The 27,581-nt window shown below is 41.8% G+C and overlaps 3 protein-coding genes across 6 annotated transcripts in view; 1 reads left to right on the plus strand and 2 right to left on the minus strand.

Moving 5' to 3' along the window:
• Positions 1–11,148, minus strand: part of rnaset2l (ribonuclease T2, like) — a 14,360-nt gene extending 3,212 nt beyond the window's left edge. Inside the window, exons 1-9 of one of the 3 annotated variants that reach the window (XM_026369680.1) lie at positions 9,238–11,148; positions 8,577–8,685; positions 6,566–6,762; positions 5,757–5,824; positions 4,720–4,777; positions 4,476–4,543; positions 2,200–2,313; positions 1,485–1,533; positions 240–314 (exon numbers count right to left, since the gene is read on the minus strand). In XM_026369680.1, the coding sequence (XP_026225465.1) occupies positions 240–314; positions 1,485–1,533; positions 2,200–2,313; positions 4,476–4,543; positions 4,720–4,777; positions 5,757–5,824; positions 6,566–6,739 (606 nt within the window). In that variant the 5' untranslated portion in view covers positions 6,740–6,762; positions 8,577–8,685; positions 9,238–11,148. Of the gene's footprint in view, positions 1–239; positions 315–1,484; positions 1,534–2,199; positions 2,314–4,475; positions 4,544–4,719; positions 4,778–5,756; positions 5,825–6,565; positions 6,763–7,477; positions 7,523–8,576 lie in introns of all 3 variants that reach the window. The other 2 variants (XM_026369677.1, XM_026369688.1) reach the window with 2 other exon arrangements.
• LOC113168670 (cytochrome c oxidase subunit 7A2, mitochondrial) lies at positions 8,185–13,292 on the plus strand. Its single transcript, XM_026369711.1, has 4 exons — positions 8,185–8,336; positions 11,155–11,241; positions 11,905–11,989; positions 13,074–13,292. The coding sequence occupies exons 1-4, from the start codon at positions 8,322–8,324 to the stop codon at positions 13,130–13,132; spliced, it is 246 nt and encodes an 81-aa protein (XP_026225496.1). The 5' UTR covers positions 8,185–8,321; the 3' UTR covers positions 13,133–13,292.
• A 1,269-nt stretch (positions 13,293–14,561) lies between these two features.
• On the minus strand, positions 14,562–20,247 carry chp2 (calcineurin-like EF-hand protein 2). 2 transcript variants are annotated; one of them, XM_026369697.1, is made up of 7 exons: positions 19,967–20,247; positions 18,428–18,500; positions 17,546–17,659; positions 17,137–17,261; positions 16,996–17,057; positions 16,584–16,706; positions 14,562–16,170 (listed from the first exon to the last, which is right to left on the minus strand). In XM_026369697.1, the coding sequence occupies exons 1-7, from the start codon at positions 20,031–20,033 to the stop codon at positions 16,117–16,119; spliced, it is 618 nt and encodes a 205-aa protein (XP_026225482.1). In that variant the 5' UTR covers positions 20,034–20,247; the 3' UTR covers positions 14,562–16,116. The 2 variants fall into 2 exon arrangements, with proteins under 2 accessions (XP_026225482.1, XP_026225487.1); XM_026369702.1 differs by having other exon boundaries at positions 17,579–17,659; positions 19,967–20,241.
• Between the last annotated feature and the right edge of the window lie 7,334 nt (positions 20,248–27,581).

Raw genomic sequence — 27,581 nt, forward strand, 5'->3', positions numbered from 1 at the left:
AACTTATGTAAAACCAATTAGATACGTTAATATTTAAGGACGAGGAAGCATTAACTACTAAACACCTGGTGTGCTGAGCTGATGATGTCACAGGTCTACACAGCAGGTGATTCAGCAGCGCACTAACTGCTGCAGGACGTCCCTGTATACGCTCTGCTCCTATCTGCCACCACTGCATCTCATAAACTCCTTTTCTTCCTTTTAATGGAGTTTCTCATTGTTGTCCAACAGGATCTGACCTTGTTGTCTGTCACACACTGGATCTCGTGTTCGTCTCCCAGATGTGGAGCCAGGACGCGGCGTACCTCCTCAACCTGAACACACACCGACACAGAGAGAGATTCATGTAACGAGATACTGTGACACGGGTGTAAAAGGTGTCATTCATCATATTGAGGACACGTTGTTCACACTGGATTAGTTTGATTCACTAACATACGCTTTAACGTTTGATGGGTAGGTTTTTTTTGTGTGTTATCAACGTTTTATAACAAAGGCACAAATCACACAGCTAAAGGAAGTTTAACGAAGAACAGCGGAGGTGATTTCATGCATACCTACCCTTCTCACTCCATGAACAAACGATCAAGCGACTGACTTAGATCCTGTTTACACTTTAAAATGTGTCTCAGGAATCAGATTGAAAGAGGTCAGAACTGAATCTAATGCAGACCACTACAGATCACGATCTTTTGTAGTTTAAACCTGTCGCCCACACACATTCACTGTTCATGTAAACGTCCAGAGTTTCTTTGCTTGTGTAAAGCTGCTTTGTGACAATGTTAATTGTAAAAAGAACTATACAAATCAAATTGAATTGAATGTGTCCTGATTCTTTTTACATTTGGCTGCATGACCCAGTGAGGTTTACGCCACATTTACAAGGTCGGTGGTGGATTTTATTTTATTTTTTAGCAGAAGATAAAATCCCAAATGGGTTGTGGGGTGATGATTAGACTAATTAAAGAAGTCTGGAAAAGCTGTTTTGGTCATATATCGATAAACATAATGTATATTTATGATCTCTGAACAAATCACATTAACCCAAATTGATCATTTGAATTCTGACACACACATTATTTCATGCATTAGTTAGACATTACTTAACTGTTACAATAAAATATTATATAGATATCATGAAAATCTGTGACACAGGTTCACAGTAAATACTAAAAGAATCTGACTGCATCGTGACAACATGTATGTTCCAATCTAAACTGTACAATCTCACAGAAAAACAGATGAAAAGTTGGTTTTGGAGATAACTCTCAGTTTGTGTGGTCTGGACAAACCTCGGTTCCCTCAACTTAATATTTTGTTGCACAACCTTTTAGAACGGTCTCTGTAATCAAGTGATTTCTGTGACTCTGTGTGTGTAAAAGTTTATGCTGTGGTTAAACTGGCTCATTAAATAAAACCAGTACACACAGCACCACAACGTAGTTCAGGACAGTAAACAGTTCATCACTGAACAGCGTTTGTACCTTATAGGGTCGTTCACAAGACGGGGTGACACCAGCGTCCTCCAGGAGTCTGCGGACGACACACAACACTTTATTTTCACAGGCATCATCTTTTCCCAGTAGTGTGTGGTTCACCGAAATGTTTCTAGCGGAGTTTAACCTCAGCCAACGGATGATTAAATGGGTTTTCTTAGCTTCAGATGGAAACCTTTCTCAGTCTCCTCGATCTGTGGAGTCAGTCAGAGGTTTTATAATAAAGTGGATTTGAGCCAAAACATGTTGCAACACAGACTTTCCTTAAATAGCTTTGGCCTGTGTTCTGTGTTCTGTTCAACATTATGCTGCAGACCTCGTTTGTGGAAACGTGACCTGGATGTGAATCACAGAGAGTCTGATGATATGAACGGGATGTGTACGTTAGTCATATTAAAGTTTCAGGTCCAAGATATTTGGAGTGTGTACTTGTACATGAATCGGTGTGTACTTTTCTACTTTAAATATATTTTAGAGCATGGACGTAGTACCTGTACTAAAGTACAGTAGTACTTCTACGTAGTGTTTAAAAGTCCGTTTTTTCATTTTACCTCTTGTACCTCACTTGTAAGTAGCTGTGGATCAGCTGGTTTGACTTTTGTACCACGGGTGTGAGGACAGTCCTCATTCTGTCAAACCTCTATGACGTGTGAATGTGAGTGAATGTCCTCTCAACACAGCTCAACAAATGTGTGTGACCAACCTGTGGATCTCGAACTGTCCTCGCAGCTTGAGGCAGATCTGGAAGTATCTCAGCGGAGAGTTCAACCCTTCCACACACGCAGCACACGCTCCATGTTTCTGCCACTCGTCTGTCCTGTTCCACACAAACACAACAACACGGGTCAGGGTCCAGGTGGTGGTCCTGCAGGGGGCCACACACTGAGGGACTGGTCTCCCGCAGGTTTCCATGAATGTACAAACGTGGTTTACTGAGGACTGCGAGTTCTTTTTTCCTTCATTTATATACAAAGTGAGGTTTTTACCAACGTACACAGTGTTTTAGCTTTTGTCTGGAAGTGATGACGGTGGCTGCGACTGTGTCTGTGTTTAATGTTTGGAAATCAGGCTGCTGTTATTCTTAGAGGGCTGATATATTTGGAGTGACAGAGGAAGAATAATTGTAAGTGTGGAGCTACGTGCTGATTTGTTCCGGACACGGACACTTCTAGGAGCTGAGAAACACACGTTCTTAAATGTTTGTGAATCCAACTGTGTCATAACCAACGCTGTGGCCAAACACTGCGGGTCAGTAGTTTGAGGAGCAGCTTCTATTTTCTGCTGTTTGATGAGTCACTACTTGCATTAAAGAAATGATCTGTCTCTCTACGACAGAGCTGATCCTTCATTTCTGTGCCACCACCTCCACCAATCAAACGCCATCTTGAAGGTTGATGCTGTTTAGAGTTGGTCTTTATCAGTCATGGAAGGGACACGCAGCAGCAATGGGAGCTGTCAGACTCCTTCACTCTTTACAAACTTTCTTGTGATGTCGATTTTGTATTGAATTTCGCTGTTATTGGCCACAAATGTGCATCAACAACCCTCAGTGATGAAGGGATCTGATCTGATATAACTTGGAAGAAGACCGAGGTGAAAGTCACTTCCAGGAGTGAGAAGTTTGCAGAGACCCAGAAAGACTCAAAGCTGCAGCTGCTGCCGAGTACTGCATGAGTTCAGGTCTCCACCCTATCAGAGACTTCACGTTTCTATTTTAAAACGTTCGCAAACATTTTTCATTATTTCAACATTTTCAGTGTAAATTAAGGGACAAACATTTAGTTTTAGGTCGTGGTTCATTTAAACAGCAATAAATTGTGAGCACAAGCTTAAAAGTGCATAATTCACAGGTGCAAACATGTTGGAGGAGGGATTTACTGTTTGTTGTTTGAATGACCACGTTAGTCAGAGGGACTGGACGACAGGATAAGAATTCAACACACAGTATCTACAGTTACACTGAGACTGGTCACAGTTCCAACTCGGATCTGAAATGATGTCATGAAACTGACATGTCATGAAAACAACTGCAACAGATTTAGTCCTTTCAACTTAAATGAAATAAGTGCAATTAGTGTAACACTGTGTTTTATTTATTGTAATGCAGGTATCTCAATATCACAGCATTTGAAAGTGAGATGTGTTTGGTGGAAATGAAGGAAACCACCATGTGTGTAGTGTAGTTGTAGTGTTTGTGATGTGTGCATATACTAATTAAAAGCTGGACCCTCACTTTTTTGATTTCACTGTATTAAATACTTCTGTAATCACTGTCAGGAAATATGAACTTTTACCTTCACTGGAAAGTAAAGAATAAAGCATTTCTCATTCCATAAACCCACTGACAGTTATTAATTATTTCAGGTAAATCTCTTACTTGTTGCTCATTATTGGGTAATTACTAGTAAATGTGATTGTTCATTGAATAGTTGAAATATTATAATAATACACAAATTTCCAGGTAATTACATCAAAAATTCAAATGTTTCTAATTCTAATGTTTGTACTTTAACTTCAATTTTGGGAAAATAACCTGATCATTAATTGCACTTCATTTCATTTAAAGTGTGGAACAATTACTGGGCAATTATTTTAGTAATTAATGAGCTGTAATTTACCAGATTACTGTGTTTTTAATTCAGAATGTGTGTTGAAGTCCCATTGTACCATTAGTGCCTGGAAAGATGTAGATAGATTTTTGTCTGTTAACCCAGAGTTCCCACAATCGTTCCCTTAACCCAGTGCTGGGATGCTGAACCCAATGATAACATTAGTTCACTAACAGTGGAGTTAAAAAGCAACATGGGACATTTCCATGGAAGAGAAAACAGGGTGACAAGGATAAGATATCAGGGTGAACAGAAATACTTTGCCTGTGAACAAATGATTGATGTGTTAACTAACACGTATTTGCGACTTGTCAGTTTTAAAACATGTGATCTTTAAGTTAACAGAAAACATCTGGTTGCAATTTGGTACCAGAAGTAGAAGCTGGATTTGGTTTTCACCAGTGACGGCCAGCGTTCAGTCAGCTGGGCCTCCAGCTGCTGCAAGAAAAAAAAATAAAAATATTGTAAAACCCCCAGTAGCTGCTGAAGAGTGTGTGTGTGTGTGTGTGTGTGTGTGTGTGTGTGTGTGTGTGTGTGTGTGTGTGTGTGTGTGTGTGTGTGTGTGTGTGTGTGTGTGTGTGTGTACAGTTGAGCACATCCTGACTGGGACTCACCTGGATGTCAGAGTGGAACATCGGCCAGCAGTTACAGCAGCTCAGCACATGAAGAGGCCTGCAGACACACACACACACACACACACACACACACACACACACACACACACACACACACACACACACACACACACACACACACACACACACACACACACACTTCAGTAGCTACTGGGTGTTTTAAAGTATTTCAATCTAATCCAGGAGGTCAGTCTCGTTTGGGGTTCGGCTGAATCACTGAGTCAGTTTTACACAGGAAAACGAAAGAAAGGAGAAATTCCAGAGAAACTAAACTCGTGCTCATCTTTCTTTCTGACAACATGAGGAGAACAGCTACAGCTTCTCACAGCTGGTCCAGGACTGGAGATTAGGAGCAGACTGAGAGGGATCCAGGAAATGAGAGCTGCTGCTGGTAAAGACTAGACACAGTATCCTGATCACTTCCCGGCTTTTGACATGTTCGAGTCCTGGATGAATGAATGGAGCTGGACACGGTGCAGCTACTCCCCATAGAGAACTGATAAGAACAGAGAGACTCATCTGTGCTGCATGTTACATGAAAAAGAAAAGAAAGGCGTCTTCGACTCGTGGTTAAACTAAACAATTCTACTTCAAATCTAACCGTAGTTATGTTTTGGTTGACTTACAAGGAGCTGGTTAAGTTGGAGGGAGGGTGGGGGTGTGATGTGCAGGACAACAGAAACTGCAGGCCCAAGTGTTGAGTCGAGGGTTTTGTCTGAATGGAGTTACAGATATGTGAAGTGACTGAGCTTTCGTTATCAACCCTGATCTTCACCAGCACCAGTGTCTGAACCCACCACAAAACAAAGCGACAGCGCTGGAGTCACCTTGTTACAGATCAGACATGTTCCACGACCTCCTCAAGTTAAACATCAACTTATTTGCAATTTGTCACTTACGTCAACTGTGAACATTATGTTTGTAGAACAGTCACCCCCCCCCCCCTCTCCCCCCCCCCCCCCCCCCCCCTCTCCCCCACATCACTGTACAGGGTGTGCTGGTCGTGTGATAGTTACCACAGGCCATGGATCGTCCAGGTGTTGATGTTCTCAGGAATCCTGCACGGAATCTCTTTACTCAACGACTGAGGGAAGAAGAAGAAGAAGAAGAAGAAGAAGAAGAAGAAGAAGAAGAAGAAGAAGACGACAGGCGGTAAGTTAACAGCTGTACCAGGTGGAATCATGTCCCTCCAGCAGGACCTGAGCACCTTCTGAACAGAGGGGGAGAAGAAACCAGAGCTGGCAGCACATTACAGTCGGAGGCTGCAGCAGCTCGTTCATCACATTATCACTGACTTCTGATACTTGTGAAGAATTTCTGTTGGACTGTGTCAGAGGGAAACTGCTGGAATCGCTGCACACAGAACGATTAAATGATAGTGTGAATATAAATCTTTTACTTTTCTGCCTCCCCAGTTCTTCTCTGCTCCTCTATGTTCTACTTCTTTTAGCTCATTCTTTCCTTCCCTCCTTTCTTACCTGCTCTTCCTTTCTTACGTTCTCCTTTTCCCATCCTTCATTATGCTCCTCTCCTCTATTGATTTCCTTTTTAACACTTCCTTTACTTTCATACTTCCAATAAACCGAGAATCAAACCACTGACTCTTGGATTTTTAGACCTCTTTCCATATCTACTCATTTCGTTATGCACCTTCTTTAATTCCCTTAATTCCTTTCCTTTATTTCTATTCTTCCTTTCCCTCCTTGTCTTCTTCCTTGGAGACAACATGTGGTTGAAAACTGAACACTTCGGGTCTCTTTATTCTCTCTCTCCCTCCACAGATTAATCAATGTCATTTTGTGAAGATGGAGATGATGCTGCTCACCTGACAGAAGCCTGCGGGCCACTGCAGGGTGAACAGGAGGCACGTCCAGGAGCAGAAAGGCTTCCTGTCATGTGACTCTGAGCCTTGGTGGCCATATTTGCAGTCCTCCCAGTGTCCTTCCTCTGTTGTGGTGACACCAAGAAGCTGCAGCAGGAACAGCAGCGAACACCACATCTCCTCTGTGTGAATGATCCAACCTGCACAGATTAAACACAGTGTATACGTAAAGGTATGTTTTTAAGTACTACTAAAGAAGGAGAGGAACATGGAACCTAGAACATTCAGGATCACATCAAGAAGACGGTCTGCTGAGAAGAGTCAGCAACAGACAAGCAGCACGACTGGACCCTGTATGGGGGAGTCGGCCCAGTTAGGACCTCGGATCCAGACTGTGTAGGGAAGCTGCGGAAACAAAATGCAGACTGACCAAGTGTCTGTCAATGTGCACAGGAACATCTTTAAACATGGTCTGGACTGAGAAGAATAACAGCACAGAGGTCCCGTGGGTCTCCCTGATCCAGGCGGTCAGGTAGAAACTGGCTAAGCAAGCAGACAGCAACAGAAGGCAACAACATCAGGAAGAAGAAGTAACAGAAACTGGAGAGGTACCAGAGCCTGGACGAGGAACTGAGGTCCGAATGGTTCCAGTGGTCCTTGGAGCACTGGGAGCTACTAATGGAGAGAGAGGTCTCTACCTGTGCAAACAGTGCAGTGCCAGTCAAAGCACGGAGGAGCTGAGGAAGACAAAGACACTCACCACCACCACCGATAAGACTTTCTCTCTGTCTCTCTCCATCTGTACTTTAACAGAAGTTCATTTTTTAAACGTCATCACATCGATGAGTCACACCACAGCCCGACTGTCATTCCCGACTCTGACACTATGTTGGAAGAAAGCTGTGAGAAACTTACCTGAGACCTGCTGCTGCTGCTCTGAGCTGCAGTTCAAACTTCACGCTGCCTCAGATCAGAAAAATGAGAAATGAAACAAGTACCGAGCTTTAACAAGTGTTCACTCTGTGTCTATATATATATATGAAACTCCACTTCCCTCCACCTGGCAGGTGTGGAGGGAAGTGGAGTTTAAAATAATTCAGATGTTAAATTGAACTAGTACCATCTCCTGCTGTCACATACACTTAATTACTTTGTCCTCTGACTCTCTAAACTTACTAAATTAAATCTTATGACACTAAGAGGATCAGAGCAGCTGTAAAACTGGATCCTCAGACGCCTCTGCTTCTGCTTATTAATAAATCATCACGGTCATTAACTTCCTCATAAGTTAAGTTAAAGCAGGATCAAGCGTTTGAAGGACAGAGTATCCCTGTTTGATCAGAGTAGTTAGTAGAGGGCTGCTTCCCAAAATCCGCTCCACTGTGGATTTGGACGTTAATTAAAAACAGCTCTAAACATGACTTCATCATTGAGCCTTTGTGTGTATTTCAGCTCCTCACAGCAGTCTCACACTCCATTTAACACATCAGGAACTCATAAAAATGAAAAGTGTCTGTGAAATTAGATTTCATTTCCAGTGCAGCTCCAACCGCCCACACTCCCGTTTCCCAGCTGCAGCAGTCATATGTAAAAAATGTTTGTGTGTTGTCGAACGCAGGCGGTTTGGCCTCTACAGCTGATCGTAGTTTGGCAGAGGTTCAGAAAAGCTGATTCTCTCTCTCTCTCTCTGTGTGTGTGTGTGCATGTCCTTGTGAGGTGACTTGTTGCAGTGCAGCTCGACACACACACCACTTCAGACATGAATCACCTACTGGTAACTACCGCTGTTCATTTTCTGTCTTTTTGCTCCAGTTTGTCTGTTTTTGTGAATCACTTCTGTAAAGAGCAGTAAAGATGAAGCTCGGTGTTGTTGTGTGAGAGTGTGAAGTTCATCAGGCCTGAACTTTGTGCTGTGAACTAAACTAAACTGACTGTAGACGTTGGACTTTGTCGTTTTTTTATTTCTGTGTCCTCTGGGCCTCAGTGTGGTGTCACAGATATGGTCTATATTTACCTGCAGGACCGCTTCACGTGACTGACTGCAGGGTTCGTCTCTCTCAGCTTTTCAGACGATGCAGTTCAGCACGTACACAATGACACACGCACACGGGAACAGGTTGAACCTGCAGCACAGAAACAGACCTGATAAGTTTAGACTTTTGATGCTAGTGCGACATGTTTCATAGGGAAATATAGTGATATATGGTTCTGGAAGCTTGACTTTAATGTATAAAGAGTCCTGACAGGATGTCTGGGTGCAATACTATAAATGTCTTCCAACTGAAAATGTGACCCATATTCTCTGTGCCATCGACCTATTATCTGTGTGGACAAATAGAAGTGCTAATATTAAATCACTTTTGCTTCCAGACAACATGGAACATGTGGAACAAACTAGCTTTTTCTAAGGATTCCTCCACATTAGATTTCATTAGATTTAATTTGAACGAAACTCTGAAGATTAACATCATGATCGAGGTTCCTTCTGTTCTCTCCCTTTGAGACTCTAGATTTAGCTTTGTGTGGTTGTGTGATGTTAAACATGTTTGAGAGACACTGAAATAAGGAAACGTTGCTTCAGGTTCAGGTTGATCACACAGAACGTGTCTGTGTTAGAGAACAACGTGTTGACGCCGGTAAAACAGAAACACTGTACTGAAGACGGCTGAAAGCACCTGACTGTAAACTGACTCCACAGTGGAAGGTACAGCAGGCTGTTTGGCACGGTTCACTGTCTGACACTCCTGTGGCCGCCTGATTGGTCGAGAGGTGCCACATTTGGAGGCTGTGATTGGCTGGTGGCACCGGCCTGCCCTCAGCCACCCAGTGCGACCTTGGTAGAGAGTTAAAAAGTCAAACAGCTTCCTTAAAGAGACACTCTGCTGCTGCATGTCACAGGACGTGACCGCTGAGCAGCGTCATTCCAAAATAAAAGAGTTAGTCTTCCCAAAACCTGGTCAAGTGTCTGGAGGGTTGTAACCTCAGAGTGGGAGATGAGGAGCAGGTCAACAAAGTGAAGACTCCTCTAAACAAAGCACAAGGCCCTCAGAGGATATGAACCCGAGACTGTCTCTTAGTCGTTATCTGTTACTGATTTTGTGGTCTATGATGTAAGAATCTGAAACATTGAAGGATGATTGTTGGATGAGAAAAGACGGGAAACATCTGGTTCTCAGACCAGTGCGGCTGTAACTGTCAGGTCACATCAGACAAACGGCCTCAATTAGCTTCTTGTTGTGTTTCTATAGCAGTTTGTCGCTCCCATCAACTACACCAGTGTCAATACTGGATTTAATTTGGGGGAATTAGCAGCTTTTCTCTTTTCATGATGTAGAAATCAGTCAAATGATTATAAAGCAATCAGGTCTGTCCCCATTTCAAATGGTAACTAAGACCACCATCGGTCCTGGACGACAACCAGGAACCACGAATGATCATAAGACACCGAGAATGTCTAATGGACACAAGATCATAGAACAAATGAGACCTGTTGGGCAGATAACACACATTAATAAAGTATTCATTATTATTAGAACACACATTAAAGCAATTCTTCATTATGTCAATTAAAAACAAAGAACATAGGTTTCCTCTGCTTCTTCACTCTGGACGGGTGAAAACAATGAAAATAAAGTGATATAGATGTTTAAAATCCAGAATTTGATCTTTTGGACATAATCAAATCTAGTGAATAGGGAAAACCATCTATCTTGGATCATTGAGAACTTTTTGGAGCGGTATCAAACGATCTCATCAGCAGCTTAGAATCACTGCATGATGGAAAGTTTGGAGGAGAAACTCAGAGCTCATCTCCTCAAGATGTGCATAGATCTGTGAATATAACACTGTATAATATCAACAGGATCTCAGTAAGACAGAGATCATGATAAACTCTTGAAACATATTCTCTAAGAGTTCTCCGTTTGGGATTTGCAGGAGACTAGATCGTATTTTACAAGCTGGGAAGTTTTTATCAAGGTCAAATTCCTAACGTGAAAGTCGGACTGACCTCTGCATGATGTCAGCGCGATGGAAAAAAGGATCAGAGAAAGAAATCATACAGCAGGAAATGAAAAAGAATATTTAAGTCATTCTCCAAACATCTGTGAGCAGCCTGGAAAAGAGAAACGATACTTTCTCTTCCTCTTCACACCACATGTTCATGATAAAACATCTTACAGGTTATTTATGCACATTTGTGATAAACTGTTGAACCTTCACTCATTTCAACAAGATGAAATCAGAGTTCTGAGTAAATCTGGTAAATGGGGTGAAAACTGTTGCTTAAAGTAAGAGACTAGAGAATAAAAAACAAGCCACTTCAGAAAGACATGGACAAATTCAAAGTCTTAAGAAGACAAACATTAAATCTGAGGGGAGGTCGAAGGTTTTAGAATATAGAGACATCTTCAATGCAAAGACAAGACAAGTTTGTGGTGTAGGTCCGAGTGGATGAAGAGCGGCTTTTTATCCACACGACAACTCTTAAAGGTGAAGAACAACAGTGTGGGCATGTTTAAACTGTCCTCTGTCCTGTGGCTGTTCATCAGTCCGACTGCTAATCTTCCAAATCGTTCTTCTGCTGTTTTCAGAAAGTCCCTGTTCTGGCCCGTCGTGCCTTCAGCAGCTCTGCCAGACAGCTGAAAAACCGAGTTCCCGAGGCGCAGAAACTCTTCCAGGTAACACAGAGATGAAAAGTGAGGAAGCTGCCAAAGGGTTGAGGGAACAGGATATCCAGCTGATTCTAATCGATGGTGGACTTTAGAAACAACACGCTGACCTGAATTCCTGAACTTTCACAAATAGTTCTATTGATTTTCCCTCCCAAAGCTGATGGTCCCAGACCACCACACTGTTATTGAGAAGTGTTTCAAGGTTTGAAAGCTTCTTTAGAACAGTTGAAAGTGAAGTTGGAAAGTTCACAGCTCACACAGCAGCTCTTTAACAGCATCACTGGACGGACGATAGGTTTTTAGATTTACATTCATCTCAACATATTATTTCTGGAAATTTACATCGACTTCAGCAGCCAGTGAAAAGTCTTAAGGTGACAACGTTAGATGTGCTGTCGTGCTGAAAGTGAGGCTTTGACTGGTTCTAAATGTGGGTTTTGGCAGGCAGCTGCTCACTTCTCATTGCAGTACAGTATACTGACACTAACTCTTTGAGGTACTTTCCTTTTTACCTTACATTCATGTCCAGTACATCTTTCTGCGACACAACATGTTAAAATGTTTTAAATACCTGCATTAGGCCGTCACTCATTTCCTGGTGACATTTTGTGTAAAGTGAGATGAAGCTCCTGTTTCCACGGTTTTCCATCTTCGTTTCTATGGTTACAGGCAGACAACGGGCTTCCAGTCCACATCAAAGGAGGCACCGGTGATGTCCTGCTCTACCGGGTAACCATGACTCTGACTATCACAGGTAACACGTACAGGCACATTGACTGGGTTGGTGGGAAAAGTTGCTGAAGGTAAATCAAATCTCTTCTGGCAAAGTTGTAGGTGTTTGAGTCCGCTCAAGATACATCATTGCTCTTCAGCTTCTTGGCACTCGTAGGAACATTTGGCTCCCAGCAGCTTATCTTTTTACACTACAGATAACGAAACTGAATTTCCTCAAACTCCGTCCATCATCCAGCTGCCTCCTTCATTACAGAGATACAGAAAAAGCTGTCGGTTCAAGCCAAGATTCAGCACTGAGACACAGAACAAGGACGATAGTGTGCATGTGTGTGCTGTTTGCTGCTGGACAGGAAGTGTCACAGCTGTGTCTGAAAAACAAGTGCAGCTGTAAACAGGCGAGAAACAAGCGAGAGTGGAAGTCTAAACAACAGCTGAGCTGGGAGAAAGCACAGAGGAGGCCAAGAACTCTCTGTGGGTCTATCTGAGGTCGCCTGTTCACATACGGGGAGAGGTGTGCTTGTGTTCATCCGTCCTGTGGCTTCAACGGAAGTGAATGAGGCAGAATAGAGCGTTGCTGCCCTGTATTCTGCCAGTAGTGTGAGCATGGACCTACTGGAGTCAGTGACTCAGAGGACACCGACTCACTCTGCAGAAAGAAAACAGTCTCTGTCATTCATTAAAACAAGTGAAGTGTGTTCGTGCAGAGGGCTTCATCGGTACAGTGCAGGGAATTAACTAAATCAGGTTCAACATGTTGCAGGTTGGTTTCATTTCAACGTGAAATGGCTTTTATACACTCCAGTGTCAGGAAGGTGTCGTTTCTGTGGAATTCTGGTTAATGAGACGTTCAATTTGAAAATACATTAAGTTTATTTATAATAGTACATGTCTTCATTAATTGTCTTATTCATTAACCTTTTACTTGTTTTATTCCTTATTGTGCTCTAGTACAAATGCCACCATCTTCATGCAAAAACATTTTGAAAGATTTGATTCTTTCTCAAACGCCACTGTCCAACTAATAAAATGTTCCACATAAATACATTGAACGCAGCTGTTATAACAAAAGTTTTCTAATATACTTTTATTTTTCTTCTCTGCAGGAACTTGTTATTCTCTGTACTGGCTGCTCTTCGCCTCACTGCCTCAGAAAAAAGCTTAGAGAAGAATCAGCTCAGCGCTCTGTTGTACAGAGATCAACTCTCTTACATGATTGTTTGTTGTGCACAAATTTATCTGACTTTATCATAATCTATAACAATGATGAAAATGTAAAAACTGCAAAACATGATTATAAAAATGTTTTATTGCCAGAACCAGCAGAGGTTTCTCTTGTGTGTCTGTGGTTGTTGTGAGTTAATCTCAAGTTAATTATCTTGTTGTTGCCATTTTGAGGAGAAAATGGTTCAGTGCAAATACAGGAGAGTTTGCAAAGAGTGCAACAAATTGTAGAAGTGAATAATAATAATAATAATAAGGGTACTGAGATGTAAAAAAAGGCAAAAGTTCATCAGTTCAAATGCACTTTAGGTAAATGTTACTGTTAGCTTTTTAAGAAGGTAATGAAACCAAAACCTTAACGCTCAGTAACATTTATTCATGACATGCGGCCTTTATTTAATTGACTCTTTCATGTTAAAGTGAAAAATCTCTACGAAGTCACATTAATAATTAAAAAAATAAATTATTGCACAACATTCACTTCCCTAAAAGCGTCGGTTTCCAACCCCGGTCCTGCACGTTTTCCAACTCTCCCTAATGACGGTTAAACACGGTGGTTAGAAAAGACGCAGGACATTTAACACTGGAGACCCGTACTGAACACCACTGGAGTTGGTTTAGGACGTCACATGGTTGGTTAAATGGAGATCACCTGAGTGCAGTGACTGTGTTTCAGGGGTTGTAGTAACACACGGTTACAGTGAATCAGTCTCCTGGACAAAAGCTACACCAGAAGACAAACAAACACGTTTTTGAGAAGCACAAATTAAAAGATGCAGCACATTTTCCAAGCCACTAAAAGCTCCTTGGAGTAAAGTTAAATGCATCATTAAGAAATTGAAAGAATATGGCACATGTGTAAATCTGCCAACAGCGTTTTGCCCTCACAAACTCAGCAAGAAAGGGACCAGTGAGGAGGGTCAGCAAGACAACTGTGGCTCCTCTGAAGGAGATTCAGGCTTCTGTGGCTGATGTGGGAGACGCTCATATCATATAAACTCTCTTTACTCTCTTAACCAGATGTCGAGGGGCACTGAAGTTGGCTGGAACAGCACAGTGCTGGGAGCATCGTGCTACTGGGGATGATTGCCGGCTTAAAGATTTGTTAAAGTAGAGGGTCACATTAAATACAGTGATTCAGGGAACCTGCAGTTGAGGAGAAGATTTATTCTCCAGTAATCATGAACCAAATCATCTCAGATGTCCATCCAATTGAGAATCAGTGTCTGGACTTTGATGGCTCTGTCCACACATGATCTCTGCCAGAGCATCAGCAGTTTTACAAACAGCAATGGACTGAAAACTTCAGTGTGCAGAAAGACAAAGCTGATTAAACCACAATCATGATGGAAGTTTTAAAGACACAAAAACATTTTCAAACCAACAAGCTTTAATTTGCAACAATAAACCCCCAGTAGAACTGAGGAATGAAACTCATTATATGTACAGTCATGTTCCTCGGAGTCGCCCCTCTGGGTATTCACCAGAAAAGAGGGAAAACCACTCAACAAGCACCATGGAGTGACATCATTTTTACAACGTGTCACTTGAAGATTAAACTGCCATCAGCACGGCAGCCAACACACAGCAGGTAGGTCCACAATGTGTTAAGGCAAAAGCCTCAACTCAACATGCACCTTCTGCACCTTTCATAATTAAAGTGATGTGGTGCATTAAAAAGTAACGTACACGTTCACTCACTGCTCAGACAGAGTAAAAACAATGAGCAATGATCCACACGCAGCTACAGATTCAAGTGGCTCCAAGAGGAATTAAAACTGTTTCCTATTAACATAACATTGAATGACATCTGAGGCAATGGTGGCAGAAGAGATTCTGATCTCCTCCAGCTGTTCTACAGACCACTGCTGCCAGAGAGAGAAAATATGGAACAACAGCGCCACCAAGTGGTACCACACCACCACACCACCACCACACCCCTGTGGACGTACTGGGTCTCAGCACAGCAGTGTCAACATTTTGTCGTTGTCTCCCTCATGACGGTGCCCTCACGCACAAAGATGAGGCTTTGGAGGAGCAGAAGAAGTTCTCCGACCTGCACGGAGCTCGAACCTCAATTCAACATCTTCAGGATTAAAAAGCTTGAAACCACAAATCACTCAAACACCAACAACCCAACAATTTCACGGGGCCAATCCTGCTCTGAAGCTGCAGGAAAAAAGTGAAGACTGTGTGTGTGTGATCTAATGACGGAGGATCTGTGAGCACTGGAAGAGGCTTCAGCTCATTGTTCGTCAGCAGAGACAGAGCTGAAGTGGGAAGATGAAATTTCAAAGTTCATGCTTGGTAATTTAATATTTAATTCAAACTAAGTCTTAAATAATAATAATAGTAATAATAATAATGAATACTTTATTGATCCCCTTGGGGAAATTGTTGTAGGTTGACAGTTTTTAGAAGAATACTAATCTGAATACGTCGGTTCATCAGGTGGAAAGTTTACCACACACACGTTTGTCCATGTGGTCATGTTAGGTTGGACATGGTTCAGTGAAGCCTCGCTGACACACAGATGATGTGTTTGAAGCCACGTGTAGGTGGAAAGTATTTGGAATTTCTCCTCCATGTGCAGAATTTGACTGGGACCAGAGAAACCCACGTTTCAGCTCGACTCTTTCTGTAGATCTCATAGAAGAATGAAGAAGCTCGTGCACTTTGACCCACGCTGAGCTCATTTTGTGCTGCTCCCTTCTCTCCTTTCCTGCAGCTGGTGGTAGACAACTGTGTCTCTGTCTGTCTGTCTTTTCCAGTAGATGCAGATGGCAGTATTTACTGCTCTCAGAGAGAGAATCAAGAGACATGTGTGACATGTTTTCAATTAGTATTGTGGAGACATTTTGTTGAAGAAGTGGTTCCACCATCACGTCTTCATCTTTTCTGTGTAAACGGGCAAACGTCACATCGTTATCTGAGGAATCGAATACTCATCTTGTGATCGATGTCCACTTTCTCCAGTGACTGAAAACAAAACAAATGCAATTAGTTTGACTTCATTCTTTTCATGCAGACGTTTAATTTGAAGCTGATAAAGTGCTGGTGGACTTTTCATTCAATAAAAACTTTATTACTCACACCTCTGGTTTAACGTCTGCTCATGTTTTACTGCTTTAGCATTCGGAAACGTTGGAAACACTTCGTTTCGAGGCTCGTCTTCTTGTCTCATTTCTTTTTTTCTTCTTTTTATTGATGACTTTTATTTATGTCTATTTATTTTAATCACAGTACCTTAGTTTATTGAATGGTTTAAAGATTTAACAAGTGTTTGTTTTTCTAGATGTTGTAGCATCATCTGCATCTCTTATCACAAACATGCTCTAAACCCAATGATTTAAATCTGTGCTAAGAGAAAGTCTTTACTGAGGCTCTCTCACCTTTTTGAACTCGTCGAAGGAGATGGCGTCGTCTTTGTCCAGGTCGGCCTCCTGGATGGCTCGATCAGCGATGCTCTGCAGCTGCTCCTCTGTCACCTGCATCCCCATCATCGCCCGCAACACCTGACAGTTGTTGAAGAGGAACAACTCAAAGAGTTGATTAAATCCAAATCTACCTTTTGGTAGAACGTTACTCAAGGGTCGACTTTGGGCCCCTTCGTTTTTTCATTTTACACATTTTTGGTCACATAAGAAATAAGATCCTGCTTAATTTCTTTAGTTTTAGTCTGGAAGGACAATTTTAGGGACATTAGCTGTTTCCCTCTAATGTATATGATCCTGAGCAACAGTGCTTGGTCGTGGACCACAGACCGTTCAGAGTGACACTGACCGAGGCATTTCAGCTACAGACCTGAAGAAGCTCTGCTCTGGAAATCTTTCCATCTCTGTCCTGGTCGTACAGCTGGAAGGCAACTGGACACACAGAAGTTGGAGCAGAGGTCAGAGGAAAACCATCAAAATCAGAGGCAGACTATTATTAAAGTGCACTAACACTTCAGTTTGCTGGTCCTGCTGTTGGCCGGTTCTCGCTGCGTCCCCTCTCTGGTTCGATTCGTGTCAGTGGGTCGGAAATGAGCCAGAACCTGGACGAAGGTGGGAAAGTCCACCGTTTCTTTCCTGGACAGTTGGAGGAAAGAGAACTGTTCAACATTTACTGAAAAAAAATCAGGTGACGTTTCTGTGTTCACCCACAAAATGTATTCTCTTTAAAACTCTTTATTTGATTCTACTGGGATCTGTTCTTTTTTTAATTCAGCTTAATTCAGTTTAAACATTTGAAATTAATCTACATGACATAGAATGTTATACATACAGTAACTCAAAGTAAAGTTTTCATGGACAGTACTAAAGCAGTGTGGATGACGCAGGTAAAGGTCGACTAACGTCTAACATCACTTAACAGTAATGTTTTGAGTGTTCGCAGGTTGATGTACCCTGGAGAGAAAAATGCTGCGACGATCCTGTCTCCGATTGGGTTCATGGCCAGTTCTCGAACTGCAGCAAAGTCCTGAGGCCTGTGGCAGAGAGGGAACTTTGAGAACGGTGCTATCACAGGTATTAGAGTCCAGACAACAATCAGACATTTAAATAACTGTGTCTCCTGTTTGTCTTTATTTTCCTCTTTTCATGGACAAATCCACCATCAAAAGTGATTTTGATTGAAGGAGGATTTGTTCAAATCAGTTTACTCTGTAGAAACAGACCTGCAGTATATTTCATCACTAGTTTACAACATATTAAAATCTTTATGAACCTTCTGAGGAAAACTGTTGTTTGTAATACTGATCTATTAAATGATTCATTGACCAGTTTGTGTTTAACTAAATGCTAAATTGCAGTTTCACTCCTGTAAAACCAACCTGTGTCAAACTGCATCTGACAGAATGAAGCTGTGTTTTTATTATTATTATTTATTATTAAGTTTCAGTTCAAATAAAGGGAAAACCTACTTTCACAGGTTTGCACTTCTCTCACTGCTTCTTTCAACCAGATCCAGCCCGACTATCCCTCTTCAAAGAGGAGTTTATGGGATGCTTTAACAGATTTCAAATTCAGTGTCACACAATCCAAGTTCAGCTTCAATAAATCACATTTGGTGGTTGGCACGTGTAAATGGATTTGGGAAAATGTGTCCTCTGGCTGCTGCTTTCCATCAATTAGAAACAAATGTGTGTTCACTTTCAATGTGCTGATATGATGCAACACTTTTCCACAGTGGGCAGCGTGTAGTTTATGTGCGAGCTTGTGTTCGCATCGTCCCTCTGATGCGTTTGTCCACCAACCTGAGCTCTCCTTTCTGGTCTTTGTCCAGAAACTCAAACCTCTCATGCAGACGCAGGAGGTGAGCCGCAGAGACTGAAACACAGAACAGTTACTCCTTTAGGGATCATGTCTCATTATGTCTGAGGATCACACTAATACACTCTGCTGCTCATAAACACAGTCAGAACACAGTTTCTCCACAGAGAAAACACACTGATTTAATTACCTACAGCAGCTTCATCAGAATTCAGAGTTCAGCTCTGATACAGAAATGGTTTTAATTCCAATCTGGAATGAATTCAGGCACCAAATAAACATGGGTAGGGTTAGTAAAAATACTGAATGTAGAGAAAAGTGAAGAAAAATGTGTTCTTGCATGAGGCCATCTATCCATCAATCTATCTTATCACACAGACAGGAGGTAACAGAGCACTGGTTTGGGACTATTTGTAATGGCGTATTAATCCACATCTGGTGTTTCCGTGGGGGGGCCTGTGGCAGCAGGGTGATGAATGTGGGACTGACTCAGAATAACCAGCATGAAAATAACCGTGTGTTTTTTTTTAATCATTTTTGCTGGACGGAAGCTCGATGGTTTGGACAAACACATTTTTTAGAAGCCTAAATGAATGATATATTTGGATCTGCAAATGGCATTTATTGACAGCTTTGTGCTTTTATTATGGTGAACAACAGTGTCCTGACTGTGAACAGCAGTAATCACATTCTCTGGATCACTGAAGACAAACAGTAGAGGCTGCTGAACAAAGCAGCAGCGTGAAGGGCGATTACATGTGACTAGTTAACAGGCTCCACAGTGTCTGTATCAGTGAGGGCAGTCGAGGCTGCTCGCACACAAACGGAGATAAAACACAGATGAACGGCTCTGATGAGTTTACCAGCGCTCACTGAGCTGCTCACACAGAGGTCAGCAAGACTCACAGAAGGAGCATCATGGAACAAAACATTCAAAACAGCTTGAAGGGAAATAGAAAAGAACACAATATGATGACTAATGTTACAAAAAAAAAGAGAAGAAGCTAATTTAGAGCAGACATCACGACAGAAACAATAAAAGCACTAGAACTCTGGAACTAGAGGAAATTATTTTTCATTTATTTTCGTGCAAATAAGATAAGTGATTATTGAGAAACTGTCTAATCAGTTAATAAGGGGGGTCTGTCGTATCTGTCAACACCTTGTCCCTCAGTGTGACGCAGACACACCCGGTAACATGTGACTCACAGCATGGACGGTTACAATCAGCATGTTTTACATTTTCTCTATATTCCTGTAAACTGTGAAGTCTGTTTCTTTAAAGGAGTCTCAGACGGGGAACCTGCGTTCAGTCAGCTGTGGCCTTCAGAGCAGACAGTTTACATGTCTACGTTACAGAGCAGACACCTCAGGCTCCCCATGAACTTCAACTGTGCTTTAACACAATGAAAAGATAAAACGATAAAACTGTTTTCTTTTCTCCTTCTTTCCTGCAACTTTCTACCAACTCTTTCTCGTCTCTGGAGAAAAAGTTACTGAAGCCAAAAGAAATCTCGACTCACAGCCAGTTTCCTGAATGAGCTCCTGGGCATTGGGGATATTGTTTAAGCTGGAGCTGCTGGAGCCCATAGTGCTGCAGAATCACAAAGGTGGCTTCTGTTAATATTCCTCGTAACTCAGAGCTGCAGTTTGTTGTTTCCAGTCCTCTGCAGGCTCTGACTCCGTTTGCACTCTGCCCTGACCGAGGCGCCCACCACAGACGTGATGGACATCTGGCTCAGCCAATGAGCGAAGTCCTCACAGACACTCAAAGTTCAGTGCCTTCTTAGTCCCACCCTGAAACAGATCCCCTGGAACTGTGATATTTAGAAAGAGCTTTCTCTCTTATCACAGACAAACAGGAAAATAGGACTGAACTAAAGGTCTGAACACTTCTGTATTTTAACACGTTGTGAATGAATACAATAAATAGACTAATAACACAAAGTCTGTAGTAGTTTGATTTTCTATTTGCTTAAAAACAGTTGTGAAGTGTGAGGGCGCATTGAACCATGAGCAGCTGCAGCCTTTATGATAACGAGCTGCATAACATATGTCAGTGTTGCAAAGATTAAGCTGCAGCTCAACCTGTGAGAAACTTGTAAAACAGGGGGGGTGTCAGTTCAACTCTGGTATTTTTATACTGAAACCAGCTCCACATCTGAGGGAAGTTTCAGGTCCACAGAACAAACCTCACTGTGTCAGTGCTTTGGGAAAGTGCGAGTGGCGTAACGTAAAGCTGCTTCTACTGATAGAATGACTCAGTGAAACTGAAACTACGTCACTAAGGAGCAGGAACTGCTGTGGACGCTGTCAGTCTGTTCATGGGCACAAGATGGAGCCATTTCTACATTCATCACACCGTGTTCGACGTGCATCAGCCGTGAGAATATGAACTTGTGGGACATAATTATTCTTACGATCCAGGACGATGCCCTTTGTTTTAACTGAAAGCAGATGGACACATTTCCTCGTATTCCTCAAATACTATTAGTATTTATGTGACATACTTACTTTAGCAGTAACTCACACAAGTACTAATTATAATATTAATATGCTTAGATCATTGTATCCATTCACTAACAATAACCATGTGGCCTTAATTACCATGCTAATAATGCTAATTAATAAAGATTAATACAGAGAACAGTTCCTATTCCTAATGGTCCGATCAGTGGATCGTAGAGATGATGCACAAATAGTTTCTAACTATTCAAAACTTACAGGGACAGAAACAGGAAATGTGTGTATAATTAAGTATAATTAAATATGACCACAGATACTGTCGTTTGTAACGTGTTAACACCAGTGATAGATGCTTCATACAATAAATTCTAATTGGTCATAAATATATTACAACTACTAAAATATCCTCCGTGCAGCAGTTACTGCTTACTATACTTTATCAGTTGAAATTTTACATTTACAGAAGTTCAGCTTCTCCCTCTGGACTTTAACCCAGTTTAATATTAATCACAAGAGTTCAAGTGATTAAACGGACACACACACACACACACACACACACATACACACACACACACACAGGCTTGAGTTGGCAGGCTGTCAGAGCTGCATTCCTTCTTGCTAATGTACGTTAACTTATCAGCTCTGTTTATCTACATAAAGAGCTGTTGCAGAACTTCAGTTTACTTCAGCTAGTTTCATTATTACGTCTCAGAGGAGATTTATTGCCCTGTTTTTTGCCTCCTGCACAACTCTGTTCAGAATACAGAACCAACTTTTTGAGAGAACAAAAGGAGAAGTCTCAGCCTGAAGGATGCTGTGGCGAGTCAGCATCAGATTGATTTTCACTACAACCCACCCTCAGCGCCACATTTGGGACGAGCACGAAGAGTTCGAAAAGATCCCAGATTCCAAAGTACTGGATTATGTTACAACCAGTATTGGAAATCTGGAACTCTTCCAAAAACATCAGGCAAAGAAAAACAGACTTATTGACACAGTTGACACTGACTTTGATTTTTTACTTTTAATTACGCCTTTCAGTCGTGTGGGAGCCGACGATACTGACGCTTTACAAGACATCAGCTGCTCAACGGGTCATTACTGTCTGACTCTCTTCTTCATGACCCATACATTCTCAGTAGGAGACAGGTGTGGTGATCATATGTGACAGATGTGATCACATGCACTCGGTGTCTACGAAGACACACTGTTATAGCATGTGCAGAATGAGACCTGGCATTGTCCTGTTAAAATGTCCACTTCCCAGGAAAAGACTTGATGACAGCACGTCAGTACTTTTTACTGATAAACGTCTGCATGGTCTCTTGTCTTAGGCACAGAACGTTTCCACTCTGACATGAGCTTGTGTCCAGACAACTCAACAGTGCTTCTGCACAGAATTGATGTTTGGTTTCATCGTTGGATAACAGAGTTTCAGATGGCATTTCTGTACGCAGCGACAGACCGTTAAGATTCCCCACCATACCCAGTTATGATACGTTCACTCGTACAATACAATCACGTTGTTCAGTAAAAACACTAAAAGTCTTTTGGCTCGATTAGATTAGAGTTTGTCTACTGTACAGTTGGACGTCATTTCTTTGATCGGTCCATCACCGCGTTTGGTTGTCTTACTTTCTGTCTCTTTTTCTTATAATTCACACCCTTTGGCCTCATCTCCGAGTCTGTCAAGGTTTTTCCAGGTTGTGAAATGAAAGCACAGGTATGTTCAGTATGCAAGACCAGGTGACACATCGACAGGTAAACAGACGACACACTGAACAGTAGTGCAGAACAAAAGAGGACACAGCAGAATACTTACCGTTTCGTTTTAATTCAGTCTCTTTTATACTGTTCAGTTATACTTCCAAAGAAACAGGGGAAGCTTCAATCTGTGACCTATGGGATGTCCTTTGACTGTACTTCCTGCTTCTTACTGAACTCTATGTTTGCAGGTTGCATGGTATTGAACAGTGAAAACAAAGACTAAATATTCACTTTGTTTTACCTGAAAACTGTTTAGAGACTTCAAGAGGTGGAATTAGACTGTTTCACTAAAGAAAAACAAGAAGACAATTATTCTCCAAACACCAGGTTGAAAACAACTGCTCTATAGTTGCTCAGTTAGCTCTCAGGTGGAACAGTAAAGTCAGTTTCCTGATCAGCTGTGCACACTGTGTTTCTGCCATGTGTACAGTAAAACCACAGCAAGAAAGAAAGACTAGAATTGATTTGACCACAATTTGTCTGAGGCTGTTTTCTCAATCCAACCAGGATAAAAGTCATCGATACCAAACCTACAGTAAGTGAATATCTGAGCTAATCAAGAGATGTGTATGAGCAGGGATCAGAGGTCTGGAAAGGCTAAAACACAACCAGGATCACGGTGGATGCAGTCACAGCCTCTCACACTCCAGTTGACTGAGAGGTGGATTGACTGACGGTGTTGATGGTTTTTATAAAGCCCAGGCTGCAGACACACAGCTCTGCTCTGCAGTTCAACCTCACTGGGCTTTTGTCCAGATTGGCACAACCAATAAACCTAAAACATGCTGTTAGTTGTGTGGCTTTGTGTGTGTCGGTGCATGTTGGCTGAGAGTCAGCAGGAAGTGAATGACGTTTTCCTGGCTGAGTGAACTTTGACCCTGCTCCCTATTCCCAGAATACCTCCTGGTTCTGATGCAGACAGAACAGAACAAGGTTTGATATAAGACAGTAGGATACACTGAGACAACAAACAGAACCTGCAGCTCGATACACAAGGCTGAACAGCAGATACACACAATGAATGATGACCTACTATCTATACATATATAGACATATACATATCTGTAGTAAGTATTTTAATTTCAGCTGAGCATGTTAATAATATTCATATTATATTGATTATTATTCATTAGATTATATTCTATAGTTTTTTTGGTGCTGATGATCTAAGACTTAGACAGGTGGCCATTGCACTGTGGGATGGCTGTGGCATCCCACAGGCAAACAAGGTGACATGAACCTATTTTTCTTTTTACCTTTCCTTTAGTACCTAAACTGCTGCTCTGCAGTACTTAGTGTCCAAATGTTAAAGGGTCCTAAATAAGAATAAATGATCAGAGAGAATGCTGAAACTAGCAGCAGTTACTGTGCATCACTGAATAAAAAGCCATGGCCGGAGGAGTCTGTTTAGATCCACCTGGGCATCAAGTCTGACACACACAGATTCATGTTATCTAATATACACATACACTAAAGAAGGTACAGGATGTGTTGATCCAGGGAGGAAACGTAAAAAAACTGCTGCATTTCTTGAGAGTTTCTGCAGGACAATGATGGGAAACAGGACTTTGGCAGATCCTGGTGTGTTGACACAACCTCGGCTCACAGCTACTGTACTGCAACTGTGTTGGCTTCAGGAAAGCAAAGTGGCATGGATAAATTGACATGTAACGTCAGCTAGTGCAGAGGAGTCCGAGTGTTAGAGACTGGACTCAGGCTGATTCCAGTCAAAACAGCCTCAGGTTTAATAAGTAGTTTAGGATCTGAAGACTGCTGGACTGGTTAAACTGGTCAGCTCCCAGTGTGACTGTGTAAAACAGAAACGTTTAATCTGAGTAAAAGGCACAAATACATCTCACATATACCTAATTTTTGGAAAAAGATATGTGAAGAATGTGGTTATATAACCGTGCCATTGTTTCCAGAGACAAATGAGAGGTGGCACCCTGCAGTCCGGCTTCTACCAGGAGAGAGACAGAGGAGGAGGAACATCCCACTGAGTCCAGGCAGGCTGGTAATGAGACAGAAAATTCCTGCTTAACACAGTGGAGAAAAAGACAAACTAATGAGTTTATCTCTGATTCATCCATGTTTCCATTTATTGACCTGCACAATCATCTCAGAGGTCACATCTCATCCATTTACAGCCATTCAGAGTCACTTTCAATTTCAATTTCATCAATTCCCAGGTTGGCCGAGAGCCAAATACTTCTGTAAAATAGGTCCAGATCTGTGCCAGTACAGATCCTCAGGATGGACTTGAGACATCTCTAGTTTTTATATCTATGTATCTATCAAAACTATCAAAAGTCCCAGAGGTTCATTCAGTGTTTAACACTGATTTGAATTTAGTTTATTATGACCACACAGTGTTTGCAGGTGTCTGTAGTAAATGTGCTTGCTGATTCCTAGTTGCAGGGTGACAGTTACAACAGTGTTTATAAATGTGACTGACCTCTTTGACTTTTGATAATCTACAGTCAAACTAGCTGTTGGAGCTGGGAGCATGTGAACATGTTGTGAATCAACACTAAAGACAAAGTTTTTCTGTGGTTGGCTCCAATTCTGCAGGTTTTTGTTCATAAACCAAAGAAGTGGACAAATTACTAATTTGATGGCACTAGATGAGAAGTCAGAGGATCACCTAGAACAACCAATAGTTGTTCTGGTGATGCATTAAAACCATGTTAACCCTGAGTCTTCATCAGGAGACAATGAATGTCTGTACAAAACATGGAGTTGAGATATTTCACTCAATGAGTGAAACACACACAAGAACAAAGACAAGGTCATTAGAATTCATCCTCTGGAGACCATGAATATCTGCAGCAAACATCAGAGCAATGGTTGCTGAGACATTGTTCAGTCTGGAAGTCATTCAGAAAGTAACTCTAAGGATCTCTGATGGTGTGACTGCAACAATTTAAGTATCGCCACGATCTTATCGACGTTGAACTGTTGAATAACGTGACGTGACTGAAGTCTTGAATAGTCGAAGGAGCTGAGCCGAGTCGACCGAGGCTGGACAGAAGTCTGAGGGATTTCCACGGTGTCAGCCAACTTCCTGTGATATGCTGCACAGGAAGCTGCTCCACTGGGTTTAGGGGTTTTATGTGGTGACGGCATGACAACAAAGACGTTTGTGACTCAAACAGCTACGACTTTTCACTTTCAATATTCAAGTGACAGGTATTCCCCGAGACACCTGTCCACACACAAACAAACAAACCTGCTGATGATGTAACAGTGGAGTAGCGAGTGTTCCTGGTAAAACCCTTCGCTGTCTTGTATTTCATTGCTAAAGAAATACACTGGTTTATTATGAAATTCCAAGGTGTCGGTTTGGTTTCAGAATCACAATTGTCACTTAAATTTAGCCCATTTTCATAGAAAGCAATGAACTCTTGCACTTTCAGCTTGTTCATCACGTCATTCTGACAATATGAAACCGTTGGTTTTTACCAGACCCACAGGCTGGATACGAGTCTTAGACTCTCCAGTGTTTTCTTGTTGATTTTCTATGTGTTTCTTCTTTCTGGATGTTCTTTAGCCAGAGGTCTGACTTTAATGATGGTAGAATCCGATGTAATAATTCTCCTGATCCTCTGACTTTTCATCAAGTAACAAGTAACAATACTTCTTTACTTCCTTGTAAAACTAACTTTCTACTGTACTTTGTGCTGACTGCTAATTAACAGCATTGTCTTTGTGAGCACATTAACGTAAAACGTTAACGCACCAACTACACTCGGAGAGACACCAGTACATTCAGACTAACACAGTGACACAGATCTAACCCTCTTTAGGGTTCTATTTGAACAGGCCAACCCAGGTCAGCTGAGCCTCCTCCTCAAACATTCTTCCTAATCAGGGTTAATTTCGGATTTGAAGCGGCTTATTTTTGCTGAACGGAGCTGAATCACAATTGCAATCAATCTTATGGAACAAATGTTTAAACATGCAACTTCCTCTCTCAGAAAGTCCATACGTGTGGATGATCAAGGAACACAGAGGTGAAAATGAAACTTCAAACTGATTATTGTCAAAATTAAATAATTCACGGCAGTTTCTGCCAAGAGTCAGCAGCAAAGCGAATCGTTCCACTGCAAGATACTCGTCAGTGAGGCAGCGCAGCCCCGTTTGCTCAGCTGTCCGTGTTTAGACTCTCATTGCACTTGGTTAAGGTTGGAGAAAGGCTGTGGTCTGGCTTCATCAAATAAGCATCACTTCACAATCAAGGGAAAAAGACAAGTTCTGTCTTTTGGAACAACCCATCTGCCAAGTACTTAGAAACTACAGAGGAGAGCTGATGCCGTTTTGAAGACAAACTGTGGTCAAAAGACGGTGGAAACTGACCCACGAGGAGTGCACACTGAGAACCGCATCTTCCAAATGAACCAAATAGCTCAAGCTGTGGATTAATCGTCTTTGTCTTTGTAACTATGCAAAGTGAGGTATTTTTGCCTGAGTGTGCACAAGACGAGGATGTGAAAATGCAAATACATAAATTGAGCAATGTGATTTATCAAACCTGAACGTGATTGGTGACTGCTGTGTCTGTATGAAAACATTTTGAAGTCAGGTGCACAGATGGATGCTACTATTCAAGGGATGGGTGGGGGAGTGGCAGAGGAGAAATGATAGATGGTGCTGAGAATGTGTGTTTACTGGAATAAGGATTCCAGTAAACTGTCCTGTAATGAAGTGTTGGGGGCGTTGAATGAGCTACAGAGCTGGTTTGAAGAAGGAACTACACAATGTCTGACAGTCAAAAGTTCTTCTATATCTGCTAAATGTAAATGACTGAATGAATGAACATGCAAGGATCTACAGTATTTCAACAGGCCATCGCAAAAATTCAAAGCTGTATCTTGATGTCCATAGTGTAATGACGTTCAGAAGAAT

This window comes from Anabas testudineus, chromosome 13 (genome assembly GCF_900324465.2).
Source record: "Anabas testudineus chromosome 13, fAnaTes1.2, whole genome shotgun sequence".
In the NCBI taxonomy this organism is placed as follows: Eukaryota; Metazoa; Chordata; class Actinopteri; order Anabantiformes; family Anabantidae; genus Anabas; species Anabas testudineus.

What these genes read in the sequence shown, in the direction of transcription:
- LOC113168670 (XM_026369711.1), top strand. An exon ending in AGGCGCAGAAACTCTTCCAG is followed by an intron (nt 11,242 to 11,904) that starts GTAACACAGAGA and finishes CTATGGTTACAG; the next exon opens with GCAGACAACGGGCTTCCAGT. An exon ending in CATGACTCTGACTATCACAG is followed by an intron (nt 11,990 to 13,073) that starts GTAACACGTACA and finishes TCTTCTCTGCAG; the next exon opens with GAACTTGTTATTCTCTGTAC.
- chp2 (XM_026369697.1), bottom strand. Translation starts at nt 20,033, where the DNA reads ATGGGCTCCAGCAGCTCCAGCTTAAACAATATCCCCAATGCCCAGGAG. An exon ending in CGAACACTCAAAACATTACT is followed by an intron (nt 17,262 to 17,545) that starts GTTAAGTGATGT and finishes CCAACTGTCCAG; the next exon opens with GAAAGAAACGGTGGACTTTC. An exon ending in CAGGACCAGCAAACTGAAGT is followed by an intron (nt 17,058 to 17,136) that starts GTTAGTGCACTT and finishes CTGTGTGTCCAG; the next exon opens with TTGCCTTCCAGCTGTACGAC.